Source organism: Rissa tridactyla, chromosome 1, assembly GCF_028500815.1.
Source record: "Rissa tridactyla isolate bRisTri1 chromosome 1, bRisTri1.patW.cur.20221130, whole genome shotgun sequence".
NCBI classification, from domain to species: Eukaryota; Metazoa; Chordata; class Aves; order Charadriiformes; family Laridae; genus Rissa; species Rissa tridactyla.
The window spans coordinates 169,101,906-169,118,659 of record NC_071466.1 but is presented as its reverse complement, the minus strand read 5'-3'; the positions used below and the strand labels follow the sequence as shown (position 1 = coordinate 169,118,659).

Genomic DNA, 16,754 nt, shown 5'->3' with positions numbered 1-16,754 from the left:
CAAAATGCAATCGCTTGGATTTTTTCCATAGTCTAAGAAGTGTGGATTGCTGGGATAGCTCCTCCTAATAAGCCACGATGATGTCTGTGTATCAGGAAGAGTTATCGTTTTGAAACCCCTATTATTGGTTTGTCTCTCCACTGACCTAGAAACACTTCCCTTTGGCGTAGGTCTGCAGTTCTTACTGTACACAGAAAGATGAGGCATAGGTAAAGAAAAACTTGAGTCAGGTTGCCTAAATGGACAAAGTTAATTCAAAAATTGTTCTGTGAAGCATAAGGGCTTTAGGGTGACAATTTCTGATGTTACTCAAAGCTTTTCTGCCCTGGCTTGCTACTTCAAACTTGTGTCACGCTGCATTTCAGAGGGCTGTCAGGCTGATCACAGGGCTGACCGCAAAGCTCCAAGCCCCTGTTGCTTGGTTTTACTCTTCTATTTACTCTTCAATTTGGGGTGAGGTGGGGGGGAACCAAGAGGGAGAAACGGAAGAAGCTGATTTAATGCAGACACCCTTTATACATTAAGCTATTGTAATCTGTTTGGGTTTTTTATATATATATTTTGAAACAGTATGCCACAAAATGTAAGTGCTCCACAATTAATTTTTTTGGCATACATTTTGTTTGATTGTATTACATGTCAGCAGTCTGAAGATTTAAGAGGTAGGGCCTCAGAATTCATGAAGTATATGTAAGTAAATATTTTGAAAAATACTTCCTGTCAGCTCAGTCTGAGGAAAGTAGATATACAATGTGTGTCTCAAACTCAATTTTTTTCTCATTGAATGGCTGCAGAGTGAAGCAAAATCATGCATCTATTTAATTATAATCTTTCATGCATTGTATTTTAGGAAGATATATGAGTAAAATGTGTGATGACTGAGAGGGAGTCCCTCTAATTAGTGGCATTCCAAGTTATGTTTAGATAAAAGCGTGGATTTAGGTTGTGTGGGAAGCAGCATGGAGAGAAAATACCTGACAGCATGAACTGGTTGGGACAGGGAGTTTCTGGGACAGTTCCTCTATTTACAGTCACTCTTCCCTATCTCTGTTCACAGCTCTTCCAGAGCCTTGTCCTCAAGCTGCGATGGTCTGCCAAGGAGAGGATGTTCCTCTCCTGGTCCCCACTTTTCTTCAGTCTCCGTCAGCCATTTAACTTCACTGCTTTTTTTTATCCTCGAGGAAAGAGAAAGTCTCTCATATCAATGCAGCAGCTGCCAATTTGAGATCAAACTAATTCTAGCTGTTGTTATTTTTAACAGTACAACATAACAATCCATTATGCTCCAAATAGGTGGGGCTGCTGAAAGCTTTAGTTCATGCTCCTGTGTACAGGCAAACTGACGGGAAGCAGATGTTCCTTTAGTGTACTCTGAAGTTAGGCCAACCACAGTAAGCGAAACTTCCTTACAGGTACTTGGGTCTGAGTTAACAAGAAAAGCAAATGCAGAAATAAAGGATTTGTCTGTTGTTATTTATTTATTTGGGGCTTTGGTGTTTTTTTTTTAATTGGAATAATTTCTGTTCCCTTCAGCAAGGCATCCTGTCAAAACTAGTTGAGTTCTTTAGAAGTTGGTTTCCTTTTCCACAGTATAAGAAAAACGATGACATACTTCACCGACTGGTAAGTGATCACTTTTTTTTTTCCATTTCCTTTCCTAATCCACAAGTCTTCCTTTCCTCTGTACCTCATCCTCTGAGTACCATCTTTGGTCTGTACTGTTGGGTTTGGCTCTAAGAGTTTTACTTCTTCTTCAGATAATATTGATTCTGGTTTTCATACTTCGTGTGCAAAGCAAATCGGGCACGCAAGAACAGGAGAAATATCAGTAGCCAGCTTGAAGATGTTAAAAATGTGGAAGATAAATTAAAATAAAATGTGTGAGAAATTCACGAAATTCTTGAAAGCAGAAAGGAGTTAACCTACAGTGTACCTGCCCCGTTTGGTTGAAGGCAGTGTGGAGACGCTGACTGAGAAGGTCCATACGTTGCAGCATAGTGCCTTGGAGGCACAGCTCAAGACAGAAGGCTCTAGAACTTCACCTGAGTATTGCTTTCACCCTCTGTTCCAGCCTGTTAGCTCGGGCATAGCCCAAACGCAGTGCAGCTGTACTACCCCTGGACCCATCCTGGCCTATTTGTTTCTTCGCTGCTCTCCACGGTGCTTCTGCATTTGCGTAAAGCAAAGCAAATTAAGGCATCTCTGTTATAATGCTTCAGAATGGTGTTATTCATTAAGAACAGATGACATCTGTGTAGTGGTCTGGCTGTAGGGAAAGGCAAGAACAGTTCTGTGTACTACCTATGTGCTCTCATCTCAGCAGGTTGGGTGTCCACCTGCCTTACCAGAAGTTCTCCTACTCCTGGAGCCTGCAGGAACTTTTCGGGCCCAAGTCACCCTGTGTGGGGCAGACCTGAAGGGTGGTAGTTCTACCCCAGATAATTAAAAATAGTTTTGAGCTGCCTTTACGCCTGTTCTCTGCAATGCCACCTTTTAGCCAGTTCAGTCTCTAGCCTGGGCTTGTCTGAGATCTGCTTTAACTTGCACACAGCTGCCTGGTGTTCCTAGGCTGGCTTCCAAATGTCACATTAGTCAGACTGTTCCAGAATCTAAAAGTTATAATTTTCATTTAATTTTTTCTACTATCATATAGGGATGATGACTTCAAATGTAGCTTCGAAAAAAAATTGTTAAGCAACATGAGAAGTTAGGGATTTCCATTTCTCAGAGAATTCTGCCAAGTCCAATTGCTATCTCTTCTTCCTTATCTCAAGCGGACAAAATTTCCTCTGAAAACTCCCATTAGTGATCTTTGGTTGTCATTTTTTCTTCCTCCCTCTTCCCTTACGAATCAAAGGTATTATCTTCACAGCTTTTTTTAGCCTTACTTTCTTGAGATGGAGACACAACCAAAGAATATGGAAAACATGTTTCTCCTGCTGCATGCTACAGTAGGGTACTGAAATGACACAGGATGCGTCGGAGGAGGGCAGAGTTTCCTCTTACACACAGTCCCAAAACAAAAGTTTTCCATTAAAAGCAGAATGAAAATTATCGCAAGTGACACCAATGTATGGAATTAAACTTTTGACTAGCTATCTTATGGTTTCATAGATAATGTCATTCTGCCAATGACAGAACCAAACAGATTTTGTATTGTGAAATGTCAAACTTCTATTAACAGGTTCTGTTAAAGGGTTTTACAGAAATATTCTCCTTCCCTTCCGGTAATCTTTCTAGATGCAAAGATGCACGTGTTCGATGTTTGTTGGGTTTTGTTATGACATTCTTAACTTGAAGTGTTTTGTAATTATAATTTGGTGCAGTATGCAAATTAAAATTTCAGGGGGCTTCTCTGATGGATCTGTTTTTCTTCAAGATCTGCGTATCTGTCTTAAAGAACTATAGCTGTAGGGGAAAAAATAGCAAATGCTTATCATGGCATCAAATCCACGCCTAAGTAACTCCCTGAAGTTTGCCTGGAGTTCAGCAAGTGTGAGGTCGTCAGAGTCCCATGCTGTTTTATGTTTGGATCATGTTCCCTTGGGAAAGGTCACAGAATCCTGCAGGAGAGGACTTCACTGCCTTTGCTGGGGGCTTGAGTCCAGTGTATTGACCCTACTATTAAATGTCCACAGGCAACTTTTTGTTGACTAATTTGTAATGTTTCTCTTTCTAATTTTTGCTTGTTTGTTAATGACATAAATTGCATCATGGCATTTAAAAAAGAAGAGTGCTGTTTTATTGAAGATCTTCTAATAGATGTAGCACGTCTCTGATTCTTATGCAAATATACTGGCATAATCTGTGGCGTGTTTCCAGATATTGTTACTATCTAGGTCAGAGCACAAAGTCAGTGCGACACACCATGCAAGTCTGAACAGTTAGGTAATATGTAAATTTTTACAGTTAAGCGAGTTTCATAAAAATGAAGTAGCTACTTGTGATACATCTGAAATATTCCTGTAGTCTTTGGGAACAGGTTGCTGTCAGTAAAGAGTAGGGTGTCTGAGTGTTTTCCTTGTTCTGCTAACTTAATTTTAAGAATGGGCATATTCTTTACTAATACTTCTTTTTTTCTCCTGCCCGTTTGTGCTAAGGATGTTGGATTTCGATTTGACACGCTCCGTACCATCCTGCAACAGGAAGTTCTGCTGCAGGAGGATGTGGAACTGATTGAGTTCCTTGACCCCAGTATCCTGTCTGCAGGGCAGTGTAAGCAACAGGAAAACAGACAGCTTCCAACGCTACGCTCCCTAGCAACTCCTAATATTTGGTATTGTACAGAGAATATCTACCACTATATTAACTGAGAAACAAGCAAAAAATATATTGTGTGTTCTGTATATAAAATGCAGCAATAAAGTAACTACTTTTTTTCTCAGGTCTTTGAGTCTTTGGTCCACTAGTCCCCAAATTTTTCAATAAGCATGTTTTTTCCATTGGGCATTTTCTTGGAAGAGTGAGTTTTAGTCTGAGATAGCTACACGAACATGCATGGGTGCTTCCAAACCCTAATACATGCTATAAGGAAGAACTATGGCTGATTAATTCATGAATTTCTAAAGCCACAGAGTGGTGATTCTGATAAATGAGACGTGATTGTGAAGACTGAATTGAAAAGTGTTTTCTTTGCTGTGGTCTTCATAAAATGTTGGGGTGAAGGTGTGCGTGCAATTAATTTTCAGATACAAAATACAAGAAGAACAGACTAAAGAATATTTATAAAGCTGCATTCAAGTCAGCAGAGACTGGTGAAATTTATCGTAGAATACTGAAGGAGCCAGCTGCAGCAGTCTCTGAACAGCTACCACCGGTATTTGAAAAATAACAAGGATGTTGGGTGTTCTGACAGAGCGACTTGCTCAGAAATTGACAGGAATCGGTAGATAAAAATACCTCATAACACAGCCCGGTGCTATGTTTTCATACCTATGTTAGGAAAACAGATAAAAATATTATAAAGCCACAGCAGGTTAAAAACCCCAGCTGTTTAAGTTGTAATATGTCATTATTGATGCTTTCTGTCAAACGAGAACTTTTGAACCAGATTTTTCCAGTGGTTTGTCCCAGTCCTGGTGCTATTCAGTTTCTTTAACTGTTCAGATTATGAAGTACACTTACAGAATTTGTGAATGTTGCTCAGCTTACAGATGACACCAGGTTTGTAAGTGTTTTAGCAGAATGGAGTTCAAAAGTAGCTTGGAGAAATATCTTGAAATCAATAGAAAGGTCAGTAAAGACAAAATTCTAATGCTGCACTTGGGAAGGAAAAATCGAATTAACAAACACAAAGTGGTGAATAATTGAGCAGGCAGTACTACTTCAGAAAAGGATCTGCCCATCGTTGCACAGCATAAGTTGAATGCATCAGCAGATTATTCAAAAAATGGCAAATCTTATCCTGGTGTCCTTGTTATATGCAGGACATGGGGGTTTACTTTTCTATCTGTTTCCCCAAGCCTTGTGTTAGGCGACATCATCTGGTTTTGGATACCACACATGGAGAGGCGTAGGTAAACTGAACAAGAATAATGAGTTTAGAAAATGCAGTCTTTCGGAAACATCAGAGTGTGTGCTAGGATTGTTGGCCAAAATGGAGAAAATTGAGGTGGGGTGGAACAGTGTTACAATGCGTAGAAGGTAGTTAACAAGAAGGTGGTGATCAGTTGTCACTTATTCTGTTCAGAAAGGGGAATGATATGAGGAAAAATAATGTAATTAATTTGCCAGTGATTCAGACTGGACTTGGGGGAAGTCTTTTGAACTCTAATGGTACTTACGAGTTGGAATAGCTACCTGGGTGCGTTGTGGAGTCTCCGTTTTTTTCTTCAGTCTGTCCACGATGATCTGGATTAACCAGAAACTGAAAATGGACAAAGTCGGGTCTTAAATCTCTTCCAGTCTTTCACTGTTGTGATTCATTTTTTTTGTGTGTGTAATTTTTTTTTTTTAGTGTACCAAGGAAGTTATAGACTTTGTGTCTACCCTTTTTAAAGTTAATTACATATCTGCAGTATTTTAAACCTGCACCTTTACTGAAACCAGTAGCCCTGGTTAAGCGTTAACACTTGTAAAGCTTGTTGAAATATGACCACAAAACAGCCCAGAAAATAGAAAACTAGAGATCATGTCTTACTTTAGAAATGGGAAGATATTCCCTGTGAATACTTCCAAAACTAAACACAGGATACACAGCTTTAAGGGGTGAAGAAAGTGAATATTTTTCTTTCCAAAAATTCTGAAAAATTAAAGTTGTTATGCACCTTGAAGCCTATATCCCATCCATCTCTGTGAAGACTGTTATAATTTTACAAAAGTGCAACTATAATTACTATATAGGAAACACTGTATTTTCTAGCAGTTACTTATTTTTGTTGAATTTTTCTAGATGAAAATAACAGCTTTATGAAGTTTTTTAAATGTCCTTGAGAAATAACTGAACTGAGATACGAATAACTCTTGTACTTTAAGGATTTTCAAAAGTTGCCACATTATTTAAAATGATTAGTCAAGCCATCTTTATAAAAATGTGTTAAAACCTAGTGGTGTGTTGGTGTCCAAGTTAAATGAGTCAGAATCTGCAAAACATAAAGCTGGCATTACTTGAGGGTTTTGTTACCAAAAGAAACATGCCCTTCCCTACTGTACTCTTGAACCTGGAAGTACAGATATTCCAGTTCCTACCCACCCTGGCTTATAATGCTGAGTAGTCAGGTTTTTTTCTTTTTCTATTTTCTTTTCTCTCTCTCTTTTTTTTTTTTTAAAGTCCTATGTATAAGAGAAACTGACCTTTCAGTGTGGTACATTATTCTTTTACTCGTGCCATAAAAAAGCTGGATAAATGTTTCCTTAGAGTATATTGACCAAGTAATATTGTGTACGTATACATCTAAATCTGCCACTAGGACTAGCTTTTGGTGTTTACAGCTCCCTTCAGGACCTACATAAAGCCCCATAATAAGATGTTGTAATCTCAAATGTAACCAGAAGCTTTGTGATTTTTCCCACTTGTTTGACCTCGGGAATCTGTGGTTGATGATACTTTCTCTGTTCTCAGGGATGTCTCGCTGTTGCTTGCCTTTGTAAGTGCACTGCTTATGCTTCCTTCGTGGTGGAAGGAATCATCGTGGCTGCTCTGGGGACTAGTTCTGCTTGTCTATGCAGTCTTTCGAGTGTGGGGCACATGGAGGACAGCCAAGCTGCAAATGTCCCTGCGAAAATACTGTATCCAGCTGGAAGAAACAGTGGCAAATAGCCGAGCTTTTACTAATCTCGTGAGGAAAGCTCTACGACTCATTCAAGAGACTGAAGTAATTTCCAGAGGATTTACCCTGTGAGTCTGTATTTCACTTTATTTAATACACAGGTCCATTCAAGTCAGACATCTTCTAAAATTCTCTTGTTACGCTATCTACCATAACAAGTGGAATTACCGAAAAACATAATACTTAAAGCTTTTCATCTACATAAAATAGTATAATTACCATTCATACTAAAAGTATGAATTCTAACAACTCAGTGTTAAAACTGTGCATCATGAAGGAGAACTAAGTCTCACAAAACTCGTATGCTTTTAAAATCTCATTCTCTGCTAGCAATGACATACATGAAGAAATGGATTTTGAACCATTTTAGTTAACTCTTTTGGGGAGTCATTTGGAGGTTTGCTTGTTTGAAGGTTTTTTGTATCTTATGTTACCAAATCTATGTAAATAAATTGATCTGTAAGTAATCATTCATATTTTAGAAAACAAGATGACATGAAAGCCATTCTATTTTTATTTAACAAATAACAGTCTGAAGTAATAAGAACACAGCAATCAGCAAAGACCGTCAAAGGTCATTTCCCACCTCAAAAAAAAGTTTACAATACTTTTTTTTCTTGCATACAATTGCCAAGATTAGAATCTTAAATTATTTAGTGCTGAATTTACCTCTCGTCCACTTAAGGGATGTGAAAGTGTTCCCGGTTATTTAGCTCTTGTAGCTATTTGGTAATTTTTGCTTCTTTGCTATGTGAAAGGACATCAGAACACGTTTGGTGTATGCAATGATCCCAAAGCCAACAGGCCCACTTCTGAGCACTCTCGTTGCCAGGGATGTGCTTCCTTTGTAACAACCTATGGTTGGATACATACCTGTGCAAGTTAGAGTTAAGGTTAAAGGAGGTGGGAAACACCAACAGCTAAAATCCAGTTGACTTCTTTCTAAAAACAATAAAAAAGTGCCGTGTGTGCACCAAGACATTGTTTGTTCATGCCAGACCAACTACTCTGCGCTCAGTCACATGTTTTTACGTGCAAGCTTGAAACTGTAGACTTAACATTTTGAATTAATTTTCTAGTTTGAGATACCTTCAGTATGCTTCATTGAAGAAATGTTTCATACTCCCTTTGGAATGCATAAGCATGTCTTCAGTCTGCCTAGCTATGTGTTTTGTTTTGGTTTGGTTTTTGCTGAAGAAGCATATAGTTGAGCAATAGGCAGTCTTATCTTTGGAAACGGGTTCTTAAAAGAAATTATTGTTAGGGCTTGTCCAGATTACTGATGAGAAAAACATTTGGATTTCTTCCTAAGTTTAAGCAAACGAACTTGTGGTCAGTGTCTAAATTGCTGCAGTCTTGCTCTTTTACTACATATCTTAGATAACAGATTAACAAAAAACAGACTGGTCTTTAAGCTGATGCTTGATCTAATAGCCTCTTTACTTAAAACTTTGGCAAGCTTTTCAAAAGACTTTGGAGTATGAATAGAGTGGGAGAAGTCTGACTGTGCCAGCATCCTCACTGGAACAAATGTCCAGTCTGAAGCAGTCACTGCTGTACAAGTTTTGGTTTGCTTTAACCTGGAGGAAGTTCTAAATCCAGAGTGTCCTTTTCTGCATCCACATATGCAAGAGATGCTGCTGCAAAGGGCACCATGAAATTCTTTGGTTGAGACAGCACTTCATGTATGATCCAGAAAACTAGCTACCCCTTTTTTCTTCCAGAATTTTGCTACAGTAAATCTCAGCAGAACAAAGCTTAGTATGTTCTCCTGTAGTAACCTTGTCAAAGTCTTAATGCTTGTTCAGAAAGAGTCACACGGCAATGGAACTGGTCGCATCTGGAAAGTTAATGAGTATCTTCTTGTGTCATTTTACATCCTTGAAGGAATGAGATTTCAACCAGGTAGCACAGCACCCTGTTGAATGAGATGTACACTGCTGGTTTAGCGTACTGCTAGTTCAGCACGGTTTGGACTGTGCGTTAACCATGTTGTGAATGGAAAGATACTGAAGCTGCCATTTAAATAGTACTGAGTTCAGATTGTGGCTAGCCGTACTTAGCTCAACTCTGATATGGCAAGCCCAGGTCTTCAGCTTTGGCCTGAAGTTCCTTGTGTTCCACTACTGTTTTTAATCCCCATTGCACCATCAATTGCTATGTTCTTGTAGGCTAATTTACATATGCTTTGAGATATCTATGGCTTTGCTTTATTCTACCCTATTTCCCCTTGTTAATTGATACTTGACTGTATCTGTAAATGTTACATTATTCTTGACGAGGTTTTGCTCAATTCTTCACTGGTCCACTGCTGTCTGGTAGTGACTGCTCTATGTTTAACTAATTCAAGCATTGTCTTCCCCTCATTCCTCTCTCACTCAAACAAACCACAGCAGCCATTTAGAAAAGGAACTAAGAACCCCATCGGGCCTCTCTTATAATAGCTGCTTTTAAAGGCAGCTTGATATTCTGATTTCAGAATGGTCTTCAGAAGCGTTTAATGCTGCTGTTGGCATTTAGGGTACGTCAGTGTGGTACAAGCTCCGCGGTGCAGAGATGCCCAAGACCTCACCAGGATAGTCTGGATTAAAGAGATTGCGTAGCCAAGGTAGGGCAGGGCTCTGCTCAGACAGAACGGCAGTATTTCTGACTAATTGCTTCATTTGCAATTAGACAAATGAGGCCTGATCACGGGTTGCAGCCTGGAATTTCTGCTGGCTAATGAGAGTATGTTCATTGTCTTGCACATTATAAAATGAAAACTGTGGGAATATGTAACGAAAGGCTGCAGCAATAAGCAGCAAATAGTTATTTCCTTGTCTGTCACTGAAATAATTAGCTTTTCTCCAAAATGCTCCCTTTCTATTATATTTTAAAATGGAATCAAGCTCTACGAGCCCATATTGGTGTATATAGCATCTTTATAGAACTGTTTTCATGTTGGAGTGCAGTAATAGGTTTTTATTAATGTGTCTATACATGTTTGTTAAAACTTGAGAGCCTATTTAAAATTTGGCTTGTGAGATTAATGGAGAAATAAGTCACTGTTCTTTACAAGTAAAATGGGTTTGGAGCACTAGGAAAGAGGAAATTCACCCTTAACCTTTTTTTCTTCTTGCTATTTGTGGCTGATATGCAAAGCTGATAACATTTTGTAAGTCCAATTAAGATACATAGAAGATAAATGGAACATTAGGACGTGAGGGATATGGCATGTCTGGCACATAGACATTTATAGCAAGTTATATTAATTTTAGATTACTGGAATAAAGAAGAATTATTTTACAAAAGACACTGCAACAAGCCTTCCCAGAAGGAAAGCAAATTGTTTTGCTGAATACTGGCAGTACATGCTGTGCATGAGTTGTGCCACATTTATTCTGTATAGGAGCTGGAAATGCTTACATCGCTGTAGCAGAACATAGATCTCTCTCTCTTTTTTATGGTAGAAGAATTTTGCTTCTTTCCTTTGAGCCTGCTTCTGACAATTCACCCAGGGCTTGAGTCTACAAACTACATAAGCACTTCCAGTTGTTACCTTCAGAAGCTAGGCAGATTGGCAGGTACTACACTACATGCTGTGTTCCCTAGTGAAATGTATGGCAAGACTAGCATTTTAGATTTATGTTTAGAAATTGAAATTAACACAGTTTGTTTTTATTTTATGCAGATTTTAAAGTACTTTATGAGTTGTTATATAAACCATTTTAATATTGTTCATATAATTTAATATGGTAAGCGGTTATTTTTATATGGTATTTCAGCTAGCGTATTCAGTACACTGCTATTTGGCATGACTGTCCTCGTGTTAACCATATTTGACGTGCTGGTATGTGTCCAGCCTTGCTCACTGGGTGGGCTGCATTGCTTTTTGTATTCGACAGTGGAGGCGATAAGCTATTTCCCTTCCCGATCCCTGTGCAGCATGATCCAGCCGAGTGCATGCAGTAGGACTGGCATTTTTCTAGCAGGGTGAGGTCTGCTGCTTTAGTCAGCTCTTCAGTTGGATGGAAGTGGGCTAGAGAAGTAGCTACCAATACAGCAACCCCAGTCTTGCCAGGTACCCTGTATGCTTTTCCCTTTCAAGTGACTCCTGACATGTAATTGCCTCCTCAGCGTGCCCTGGGAAAGGTGAGAGCAGAAGCAGGCTCTCGGTAGCCAAACAATTCATGGCAATTCGTCGTCCTGTCGTCCGCAGCATGTCCATGCCTGAGTTGATTCTATTAAAAACAGTCCCAGCAAGTAGAATGGATGTCCACCTAGGCTATTTTCAGTATCTCAGTCATAGGTTTGGCATCAGACTGTATATGAATAGATATAACTGGGTGTTAATCTTTTTTTTCTTTTTCTAAAGCTTAATGTTACACAGACAATTTAACATTCACCCAGTTCACAATTCAGTTTATTGCCAGACGAGGTGATTTCTTGCAGATCTAAAGCCATTCTGAAGTGTATTCTAATGGGCAAATGGCCCAGTTTCTTTTAAATAGTATATTCACCTGAATATCTGGACACCAAAATATACTTCCAAATATGCTTGTATAGTTGCACGCGTTTCATGTGCTTACCTGTCAGAATCCCACAGACACAGCTGTCATTCATTGCATGACTGATAAAATCTAAGTCACCACTCAAATAATATTCCCGTTGACCTAGAGAAGATTCTGCACTGAAAAGGTTGAAAGAATATAGTGTTTTGCATGAAAAACAATATGTACTAGCACATTTTTTCTGCCCAAATTATTTAAAGAACAAATTTGCATATGGAGAGGCATATGTTCAATATCTGTATGTTAAAATTTCCAAAGCTTGCAGTGGGCTTGTAATAGTTTTGTATCAGAGATAATGTTATGGCCTGTCTACCCTTAGTGTGTCATTTTGGAAAACTTTGGAGAAAACAAATGTCCTCAGGAGTTTTGCTGTGGCTCAGATGAGAACAGAATCATGCTGTCTACTGAGGAATCCTGGCTGCTTATCGAAGATTTTGATTAAATACATGATTGACATATGAATTACTTTTTTTGCTCTCATAGTTACTGAGTGGTTTGAAAAAGTTTTCTAAGTAATGGAATAAGAAATCTGATGTACTGTCTTTTAAAAATACTTTAGGACATCTGTACAGTTGTATCACATTTTACTTTTCAAGTTTGCTTGACAGGGTCAGTGCCGCTTGCCCATTTAATAAAGCTGGACAGCATCCCAGTCAGCATCTAATTGGTCTCCGCAAAGCCGTTTATCGATCTGTCAGAGCCAACTTTCGAGCTTCAAGACTGGCTACTCTATACATGCTGAAACAATATCCTTTTTGTAAAAAGCCACGAGTTCAGATATTTGGTGTTACCTACCTATCATTGTGCCAACGTTTAGAGTTAGCATGTCTGGAAACATACAATATCTAATTACATGCCTAAACAAGATGAAGAAAAGGTAGCCTAGTAAATTGGGTCTTATGCTTGGTTTGGAACATTCTTAAAATTTTTGTCTTTTCATACTGTGCTGTGTGAGATAAGATTCTGTGCCCTGAAAACATTGTCCCAGTTACTGACACCCACGCCTTTGGTGTAAGTACTGATAATGTGTTTCAGAGTCCTTAATGATTTTGGTTTATAATTCCTTTTAGCCATCTTTTTGCCTTGCACCAAAATATCCTCTCCTCTCAACAATATGGCCTTTCATTTGACATCCCTGTGTTCAAAGGTAAGTTTATTTCCTGTTTCAGACAAGCTGGGTGAAACTGTGGTTACATTAATTAGCCAAAAGGCACATTTAAGAGCGAGGAGTTTCTACTCTGAATCAAAGCAAAGCACTTCGTATTCCTTTCTTTAATGACATTAGCATTTCAAGGTTTTTTTCTATGTTTATTGTACAATATGAGAAATAGCAATGTCTTCACCCTGTATTATAGCAAAAAATAAAACAGATATGTTCCTAGTCTGAAAAAACACATGCAGGGAAACAAAAGCTAGTGCAAATGGATGGATCTATTGAGTGATGATGTGTACACACACAGAGGCAAACACAAAGCTATGAGTGCGTGCATTCACTTAGAAGGAAATCCTCATTCTGGGCTCAAGACTTCACTCTTAGCTCTGAGGGATAAGGTGTATTTGCTATGTAAAGAAAGAAGATAATGCTCTGGCTGGTTCAGACATGTCCATAAGAGCAACCGATACCTAGCTTGGAAATAATCAAGAATCAGTTCTAAGAACATGGGAAGAGATCTGAAAATGGGATCTGTTAACATGTCCTTCCCAAATATCCTCCAGCATGAAGAAAGAAAGTCCAGCATTGGTTATGATGGGAGTGTAGATTATTGCTGTGGCTGGGGAGGTGACAGGTTCAAGGAATATTGGTGCGTACTAAACCATCCACTAGTTTTGTAACTACTAAACTTATGGAATGGCTTTTAAATTAAGGAATGGGAGAGAAGAAAGTTTTGTTTACTTTGGATAATTTGACATATCTGCCTGCAAAATTTTTAAGACCGAAATTCCATTATACCAAATTATCATGCACGTATCTCAGTAGTATGAGACAGCAGAAATAAATGGCCAAAAGTTTATTGAAGTTGCATGAATAATAGGTTCTTGAAAAATGGAAAGAGAAGCATTATATTTTTGCAGAACATTGTGGCAAAACCCGTGGCAGCACGTGAGCTGAGATGCAGGCTGGGCCAACGCTGCAGTGCATGAAAACTGAAAGCAAGGAATTTAAATGTAAGGAAGGCGAGTAAAGGGTTTCTGCTCCCTGCCAGGATAATTTAGAGCAGCTTTAAGGTAGTTCCAAGTTGCCTTAGTTGGAGTTTTTCCCCGCGTATCGTGAATGCCTGAAACTGCTGTGTGTGTTATGTGGGCATTGGTGGCAAGGAGCATCTTTCAAATAGATTCCAGTGCCTTGTGCAATTAAATAGTACTCTTATGTTGGAGGGGCCAAAGATTCCTTTATGTCGAAAGAATTCACAGCTGCCACTTGTGACAACTTTAATGCCCTTGTCCGTCATCAGATTGTTAGCACAAATCTGGCCTACAGCAAGGAGAAAGAGGAACTGGGGAAATTAAGTGAAGGACTGAGGTGATAAATTGAAGGAAAGGAATGTTGATAAATTAAAGGAAAGGAACTTCCATCCAAAGTCTGGAAATGAGATCCCAGTTCTGAGTTTTACAGTTCTTTTTAGTAAGATCTGCTTTGCACAAAATCAGAAGATATTCTCCAATTTAACTCCTCTAGGTTATCTGAGTATGAACTAATGAATTGCTATTTGAAATTTGCTTTTCCTGAGCGTTGTGAGCAATGTGAGTCCAGTAGCACTATCAGTGATTTACACTGGCAACAGCAAAACAAAGTGCTTTTATTAGAGAAAAAGATATTAGAGAAACATTCCAAATACTTAAAAGTTGGATTAATATTACAAATTACATTAAAAAAACCCCAAACCCCATGTTCCCTGGTTAGTCATAATACTGTTTAAATAAACATTTTGTGTTTTACTGGATATTGCTTTGTATTTTTGTAGCAGAGCAGATGTATCTCTGTATTTAGGCAAGAAACTGAATTATTTTTGCTTGGAACAATTTTCAGTAGGAATTTAATATGCGTATCACCTCCTCGTCTCAAAGGTAACAAAATTTGAATCTTCCAAGCTAATACACTAAAGAGCAAAGCTTAGTTCCATTTTAACTGATGGCCATTTAGGACCATTTTTCTCTTTGAAGAATAAGGAAGTAGTAATTTCTTAAGCGTGTGAGCAAATACATAGACCAGGCACTGCTTTGAACCGCAGAGCGTGCATTTCTTGGAAACATTTATGTGCATGTATAAATGGGAAATAAACTTCCACGTTAGAGTTTGCTTTCCTTGGCTGACAGTATTCAGTTGATCGTGCTACATGGGCACGATACTGGTCATCCAACAACAGTGGTGAGCCTTTGACGTCAGAGATCCTTTCTGGGTGACGTCCAGTTATCAAAATAGGGTCCTTGTCTGTGACTGGGCCTCCTGAGTGGTACACTGGGTACAAAAGGATGACAATTGAAGTATGCCCTATTTTCCTTCATTCTTGTGTTTCTTATAATGAACCTAGAAATTTGAGATTGACATTTATAATGCAGTGAAGATAATTGCTACGGTAAACATATCTTGAACTGAGACATGTCTATTGTTACATATAATGGTTAAAGTAATATAGAAAATGGTATTAAATTTACTAATGTAGAAAAAGGTATACTTTGATTTAAGTTAAGCTTTCATTTAAAACATTGCTATATATTCAGAACTTCATAGAAATACCTGTAGCCAAATTATTTTTCAAGCTTACTATATCATAACATCCCTTTCAAAAATTTTTTGCAACATCAGTTTACTCATTCATGGCTTAATAAGGCCTGATAATTTTCTCTACTTTGAAAATATGCATTTATATGTGCTTAACAAAATCAGCCAAACAGCCTCTTGAAGGAACTGTTTTCTCAGACAGGTTGCATGTACCTAATGTTAAGTCAAAAAAGTGTTCAGGAATAAGCAAAATCTGTTTCCATGGGGCAATTTTTTCCCAGAAAAAGTCATTTCAGTGAATGATGTTGTACAGACACACCTTTGAGCTAAATTCTGTGAATTTTCTACTTACATTGCTTTAAATCTAGAGCTTTAAAACTATACAGTAAAAGAGAGAAATGTTTAATCTTAAAAACATTTATAGATTTGTATCTCATTTTGTCAACAAACGCAAACTGCAAAGCTTATTTTTGCTTTACTTTACACTGCCTTGAGAGGTTTTTTTGTTGCTAAGCATATACTTTAATGTATTTGATTATTTCTGAGATAAATATCAAATTCATACTTTGAATCGGCAAGAGGAATCCTATTGGAAGCCAAAGGGAAACTACTTTGAACTTCAGCCGCTTGTTTTATGTGTAACTTGAAGAGAGACAAAGAAGAACATATGCTTGAGGGACTGAGCTGGTAACTGTTGGGCTGAGTCTTAAAAACTGGCTTATACAACTATTAATCTAAATTGTAGACGTAAATGAGTGACTCAGTAAAAATAAATTAGTAAATACATCTTAAATGTTAAGGGATATACTGATCTACCCTAATCCATTAAGTGTAGATTTTATAGCTGTAAGTATTATTTCTCCTACCAAAATATCTGCAGCAAATCAGGATTTTATGGTAATGTGTATCTCAAATGTGTTAGAGGGAAAGCTGTCTGATTAACCTGTTACAGAGAATTAAAAATCTTAATTCACAGCTTTATTCATGGCAAATCAAATTGCATAAACCTGATATGTTATCATTACTCACTTCAAATAAGACTAGAAGTTTAGTGATACTTGCTTGCAGCTAGTGTGCCCCCTTTTAGCTAGACATCTGCCTTCCGCGAGTAGAATAAATTAATACCTTCCTAGTTAAAATTTGTTCCCATGTAAAATAGAAAAAATACACAATTATACAGTAGCCTTATACCAGATGTATCAAACTTGACAGACC

At 38.1% G+C, this 16,754-nt stretch overlaps 1 protein-coding gene across 6 annotated transcripts in view; it reads left to right on the top strand.

Moving 5' to 3' along the window:
• Positions 1-16,754, top strand: part of VEZT (vezatin, adherens junctions transmembrane protein) — a 59,267-nt gene that overhangs the window by 23,482 nt on the left and 19,031 nt on the right. For 2 of the 6 annotated variants that reach the window (XM_054195225.1, XM_054195189.1), the window contains 4 exons: positions 1,534-1,623; positions 4,101-4,276; positions 7,061-7,336; positions 12,415-12,564. In XM_054195225.1, the coding sequence (XP_054051200.1) occupies positions 1,534-1,623; positions 4,101-4,276; positions 7,061-7,336; positions 12,415-12,564 (692 nt within the window). The remainder of the gene's footprint in view (positions 1-1,533; positions 1,624-4,100; positions 4,277-7,060; positions 7,337-12,414; positions 12,565-16,754) is intronic. The other 4 variants (XM_054195198.1, XM_054195234.1, XM_054195215.1 and 1 more) reach the window with 2 other exon arrangements.